This window comes from Dendropsophus ebraccatus, chromosome 1 (genome assembly GCF_027789765.1).
Source record: "Dendropsophus ebraccatus isolate aDenEbr1 chromosome 1, aDenEbr1.pat, whole genome shotgun sequence".
Classification (NCBI taxonomy): Eukaryota; Metazoa; Chordata; class Amphibia; order Anura; family Hylidae; genus Dendropsophus; species Dendropsophus ebraccatus.
Genome location: NC_091454.1, coordinates 127,058,093 through 127,064,304, shown reverse-complemented (window position 1 = coordinate 127,064,304; position 6,212 = coordinate 127,058,093). Strand labels below are relative to the sequence as shown.

General features: G+C 40.9%; 1 protein-coding gene across 4 annotated transcripts in view; it reads right to left on the bottom strand.

Moving 5' to 3' along the window:
• Positions 1-3,250: 3,250 nt before the first annotated feature.
• Positions 3,251-6,212, bottom strand: part of THAP9 (THAP domain containing 9) — a 29,068-nt gene continuing 26,106 nt past the window's right edge. For 3 of the 4 annotated variants that reach the window (XM_069978712.1, XM_069978704.1, XM_069978694.1), the window contains exon 10: positions 4,129-5,623. In XM_069978712.1, coding sequence (XP_069834813.1) covers positions 4,899-5,623 — 725 coding nt within the window. In that variant the 3' untranslated portion in view covers positions 4,129-4,898. Of the gene's footprint in view, positions 5,624-6,212 lie in introns of all 4 variants that reach the window. The other variant, XM_069978719.1, reaches the window with a different exon arrangement.

The following is a 6,212-nucleotide window of genomic DNA, read 5'->3' as shown; positions in this document are numbered from 1 at the left end:
GATTTTTTTTTTAAAGTGTTTCAGTAAATAAACAGATAGACACCAGAATAACAGGTACATTGGGACGTATTTTATTTAAAAAAAAAATGGTGCTGGCGCCGGGCCCGCAGGGGTGACAGTATCAATTTTAGTTAAGCAGTCCAGTCTCAAAATTGTGCAGTCTCATGCAGGACATCGTAATAATTCATCTAAATTCATTATAAGCTTTTTTTTTTTTTTAAGTTTTCCCAACATATTTACTGTCAGAGTAGCCTTAAAGGGGTAGTGCGGCGCTAAACAATTATTCACTAAATAACACACATTACAAAGTTATACAACTTTGTAATGTATGTTAGTGAATGGCCCCCTTCCCAGTGTTTCCCCCTACTAACGCTAGACCCGGAAGTGTAGTGCTCTATACTCACCTGATTCGTGGGGGGAGGGGAAGGGGGCCATTCACATACATAACATACATTACAAAGTTGTATAACTTTGTAATGTGTGTTATTTAGTGAATAATTGTTTAGCGCCACACTACCGCTTTAACACCTTATGCTAGTGAGATGGTGCTAGCTGGTGTTAAACAATTGGCATCTTCCTGTGTGAAGTTTCTTGACTTGATTGCAACATAAAATAAATACGAATGTTCTCACCACACAGCTCCACTTGCTCAGCTATTATCTAATACTAGGGAATCTAAGCTCCTTACACCACCAAGGCACTGTGTTCTAGTACCGCTTCTGTGGTGACCACTTTTTGCCCTCTGCAGCTTATCTTTGTGGAACTAGAATTTTCTTGCTTTTGTCATTGGAGTACAATGGGTACAGGTTGGTGCTACTAGAAGGCAACACAGAGCATCTAAAAATAAATGCTAGCTCCTCGTACCAGTCTACCTCTCCAGCAGACAGTAAGCTAACCCAGTCTTAGCTTAATGTCCGTATGAGGCAGAAACTCCTGCTTTACAGCAGGGCTCTGCAATTTTTAATGTTCCCTTTATCTAGCTAGACAATGTCCCCCTGTGTAAAATCTACTGTACTGTTGAGACCCCAGCTCAAGAAAACAAGTGCTTTTCTGTCATAGTTCAGGGGTCACTCAGTTCTGTGAGTCCAGTTTCTGTAGTTTCTAACCTTATTCACCACTTACTGGATTCCAAGAGACAATTATAACTTTCTATAGGGAGTGGTGTATGTTGCACTCCATTACTGGCTCCTAGTGGGACTTAAACCTGCTACTTGAGGCTCTCCAGTCCGCCCTCTTAAAGCCTCTTTGTGAGATCTCACTGTGATTGCGGACCAGGAAAGTGGTTTTCCTTGTGGCAATAATGTCAGCAAGTATTGAGAGTCTTGCCTTGTTGTTCTTTCTTGGTTTATCACCAAGGCAGTCCTTAGTCCCATCCCCTCTTTCCTCCACAAGCTGGTTTCTGCCTTCCACATTAACAAAGACATTGTCCTTCTCTTTTTTCCCCTCTGTATCTCACACACAACCACTTTTTACAAGCTTGATGTTGTCCAGGCCCTTCAGACTTGCCCATCATCTCCTCGTTCAGTCAGGTAGATGCCTTATTTCCCTCATCCCCAAGGGCCCTCACAGGGGTTGGTGACCTCCAAAGCTGTTATCGCCTGGTGGATTCTGTAGGCCAAACGGACAATAGGTGCTTCTTGGGCTTTGTGGCACAGAGCTTCTGCAAATTGGTTTTCTGGCTCATCCTCCATGGGGTTATTCTCTGGGCTCTGATTGTTACTGGGTTATCTTTCATTCCTTTATCTTATGCGTTCTAATGTTTCTTTGCTTCTCCCACTGCTTAGCTTACCGTCTGCAGGAGAGGTATAGACTAGCGATTTTCTTCTGTTTCTTAGTGCTTGTGTTGTCTCCTAGTGGCACCTGCCTACACCCATTGTGCCCATGTCTCCCAGTGAACAGCAAGGAGATAAGGATTTTACCAGTGAAACACTGGCATCGCATTCATTTTATATTTTTACATGTTGAATATAGAAAAATGGATGAAGCTTAGCAGTCAAGATGTGGCTGAAAATATGTACTAATGTTGTTTTAGAAAAAATGCCACTAAAAATGGCAAGATTGATGGTTTACTTTGGCGCAATACCCTCAGTATGGACCCAATGGACGGATTTGGCTTATGGCATTTTTGTGGCTTAAAAATGTTGCGGCAGTTTGGTGTGCATTTGTAATAAATTTGGAATCACATGATTTTAAAAAAAATGACATTGACACAGCAAAATAAAATACAGAGTTAAAGAAGCCTATAGTAATTTAAACTAAAATAGAAAAGCTGGTGGCAGTTTTTGTGGCGTTTTTTTTCCACCCAAAGAAAAAGCAGTGCAAAGTGTTGTGTTTGAGGGAAGCCTTATTCCATCATATACCAAAAAAGAAACACAGCAACACTTTAAAGCCCTTATGGGATCTTTAAGCAGCCAAATGTGTTTGAAAGTGCTCACATTATATAGGACACAGTCATGTAAACACCTTGTTATATGCTGTCTGAATATTTAGACATGATTAATCAAATACAAGTCAAAGCATAAACTGTACAGATATTGCATTACATTGTGTATACCACCATCATAAAAAACATATTTATACACAACGCCTCGTGATAAAAAGTATGGTATGTGACAGTCATGTTTATTGAGTAAAAAAGAATCTTTGCATGATAAGAAAAAGGGAAAAAGGAGGGATTTTTTTTAACTCATCAGCTGGACTGCATCATGTTGTAAAAAAAAAAAAAAAGTGTCCTGGTGTGGGGTATACTGCAGTGAGCATATCTAAACTCAGCCACGCCGACTGGAGGTAAAGGCAATATTCCACAGCACGATTATCGAACGATATTGGCCGTTGCGGGCGATAATCGCCCCGTGGAATAGGAGGCACCGATCAGCCGACATCCTTTATGTTGGCTGATCGTTGAAGTCGTTTGTCTTTCAACATGTTGAAAGACGAATGACTTATATAGCAGTGATCTGCTGCGGCCGCTCTGTGGAATGAGAGCAGCGGCAGCAGACCGCCGCTATATCCTATGCAATTAAAGATTGGGAATCCACAGCTCCATAAAAAATTGTAGACTTTATTGAAGGTCCATTAAAAGCTTTACACTGTTTTAAAATAGCTCCAACGCGTTGCGGAGGCTCCCCTCCTTAATCATGGCTTAATCATGATTAAGGAGGCGATCCTCCGCTAACGCGTCGGAGCTATTTTAAAACTGTGTGAAGCTTTTAATGTACCTTCAATAAAGTCTACAATTTTTTATGGAGCTGTGGATTCCCAATCTTTAATTGCATTTGGATACGGAGCACGGCCCGCTCTATTGTTCCACGCGCTCCAAACAGGAAAACTACGCAAAGAAAAGCATAGCTGAACAAAGGTGAGCTGAAACCTTTCTCATACTTGATTGCTATATCCTATGGGCTGCCCGGAAAGGTGGGGAAGGGAGGAGTCTATATGAGGGCACTCAGAGAACTGCAAGCAGAGATAAAACCATGGCCATAGTAAATGAGCACTGCTGAATAGACTGCTTAAAGACCTAAAGGCGGTCAGGTATACTGGGTCTGCAGCATACGTAAATAATAAAGTGTAGACAAAGTATTGATAAAGTGATATAATAAATGACCTGTGGTGTGTGGACCATATAAAAAAAACTGGTAAAAGGTACAGGTACTAAACATTAGAGACACTTGACCAGTGGAGTGGAGTCCCAGAAGGAAAGGATGCCCATCCATAGTACTACCTAATGAGTAACTGACATGGTCACGTGGTCCGATGCAGTATTCTGGTGGCCTTTGCCATTGTTTGGATATGCTCACTGCAGCATGCTCCATGCCAGGACACACAAGTGTACTGTGCAGCACATATAATTTGTTATTAACATGATCCCAGCCAGGTGGCGAGTTAAAAGATCCCTCCTCTCTCCCTTTTCTTACTGTGCAAAAATAGTGTTTTTATTTAATGCTCATGATGGTCACATACTTATTATGATGAAGGGTTGCATATAAATAGGTTTCTTATCATGTTATGGTCTCTACTATGCGGTATATGTAATGTCTCACAATATTTGTACAATTTCTGGTTTAACTTCTCATGTATTTGATTAATTACGCTTAAATATCTAATCAGCATGTAATAAGGTGTTTACATGACTGTGTCCTATATAATGTGAGAACTTTCAAACACACCTCGCTTACTGAGGATCCTGAGAGTGGATTGAAACATTGCTGTGTTTCATTTCTGGCATATGATGGATTAAAGCACATTTTTTTTTTCCATCCACATTTGGAGTCCTACGGTTCTTTCCTTTTTATTTCTCCTTATTTTAGATCCTACAGGTGCAGTCACCTAAATATATTTATTTCAGTGGGATACAGTACAGGGCATCTTTGGTTGCACTAAAATCACTAAAAAAAAGACTATGGGGAACATTTATTAAGTCCCACGTTTTTTACGCCGGACTTAAAAATATCTCCGCATCTCCGGTTCACAGGGATGAGAATATTCCTGACAACAAAACCAGATATCTTAGGGTCCTTTTTAACACAGAAAGATATCTTTTTGAAACCAAAGCCATGAATGGATTTAAAAAGAGGAGAAATCTCAGTCTTTCCTTTATTACCTGTTCCCTGTTTATAGTCTGTTCCTGGCTTTGGCTGCAAAAATCTGTCAGATATGTGTGTGTAAAAGGTCCCTTAAGCTGTATTGGTCATGTATAAAAACAAACTTGTGACATGTCAGAAGTTTTAATCAGTCAGGGTCTGGGTGTGGAGACTAGAACAAGCAGGGAGAAGCACCCAGCTAGAAAGTAAGGACAAAGATGGGCAGATAATTGCTGTGTCTGATGCTTCTCCCTGCTCATTCTAGCAATCGCTGGAGGTCTCAGCACCAAAAGTTTTCTTTTTTATGATAGTGACACTTTAGTTAGACACCAAATCTGAATGGACATAAAGCTGAAATGGTCTGGTTAGAATCTCTTTTACAAGTGCTCTCTGATAATAAGCCTGCGTTATGCTGGTAATGTAGGGCTCCTTTAGTTCATAGTATAGAGATGCTATCAAACGTAACAGCTGGAAGTAATGATTGTCAATGCCCACTTCAGTCTGTGACACATGTTCCTTAAGATCAAAAATATCTGTTGGTCCAAGTGTGGAGAGTAAATGGTGCTCCAGCATCAGGGCGGATATACTGTGTTTGTATCTGCCGTCTTTCAGCATGTAATACAACTCCCTTTCTGCTGTTTGCACAGTTCTGACGGTTCCATTTGATGGCACAAAATGAGCAATACCTCCATGAACTTGCAATAAGTGATAAGCGCTTGTAAAATCCTGTGGGGGATTGCTGCTCACTAGAGACCATCTGCACTTATTACACACAAGCTGTTTAAAGGCTTTTCTTACCACCCAGCCTGCAATGTACATTCCCGCATTATCCAACAAGCAGGACTGGTAGACATGACAGGAAGGTTTAATACTTGAGTCTTCAAATGGATAAGGAATGTGTTGTAGAGACAAACTCTGCTCTAAAGTTGTATGTAAAAAGCCAAGGTCATGCTCCATACTGAGATTAACAAATCCGCAACGTGACCACAGCTTTTCTATTCTATGGTTTACATCAAGTGCTGTAGGCCTTACTTCTGAACCACCTAAAATGACAGAAAGAAAAAAGATCAAACATTAATTTAAAGGATGACTGAAAAAAATTATAATAACTGCATCACATTGGGCAGGTATTGCCATGTGGTTAGACTTGCATATAGACCTCACAGTGAAGCCATTTCTATAGTGCTACTAAGAAGACGCAGAGCTTCCCAGCTGCCTCATTCCAACAGAACCAAAGTTTAAAGAAAATGTAGCTGCACATATGCCTGATTCTATGCATGTGAGGGGCTCAGGGAGATAGGAGACAGCAGGGCACTGGGCCCGCCTTCAGTGCACCACACATGCTGATACCTAATAAGAGCCAGAACTAGCCAGAACAGGGCGGCAGATCTCCAGAGGAAAAGTACCGGCTGATGAGCAACCATGAAAAACCTCTACCAGCTTATGGCATATGCTCTGGTACATTCACATTACGTCAGAGGGACCTCAGCCTTTTCACAAAATTAGCGCAAATTTAGATGGCAGTGATGACCAAGAGGTGTGTAAAAAAATAAAACTACACCACTCCAATGTTTTGTTTTCTTTCCCAGATATTCCAATCTTTAGCGTGTCTGTGACACAGGCTCAGTATGA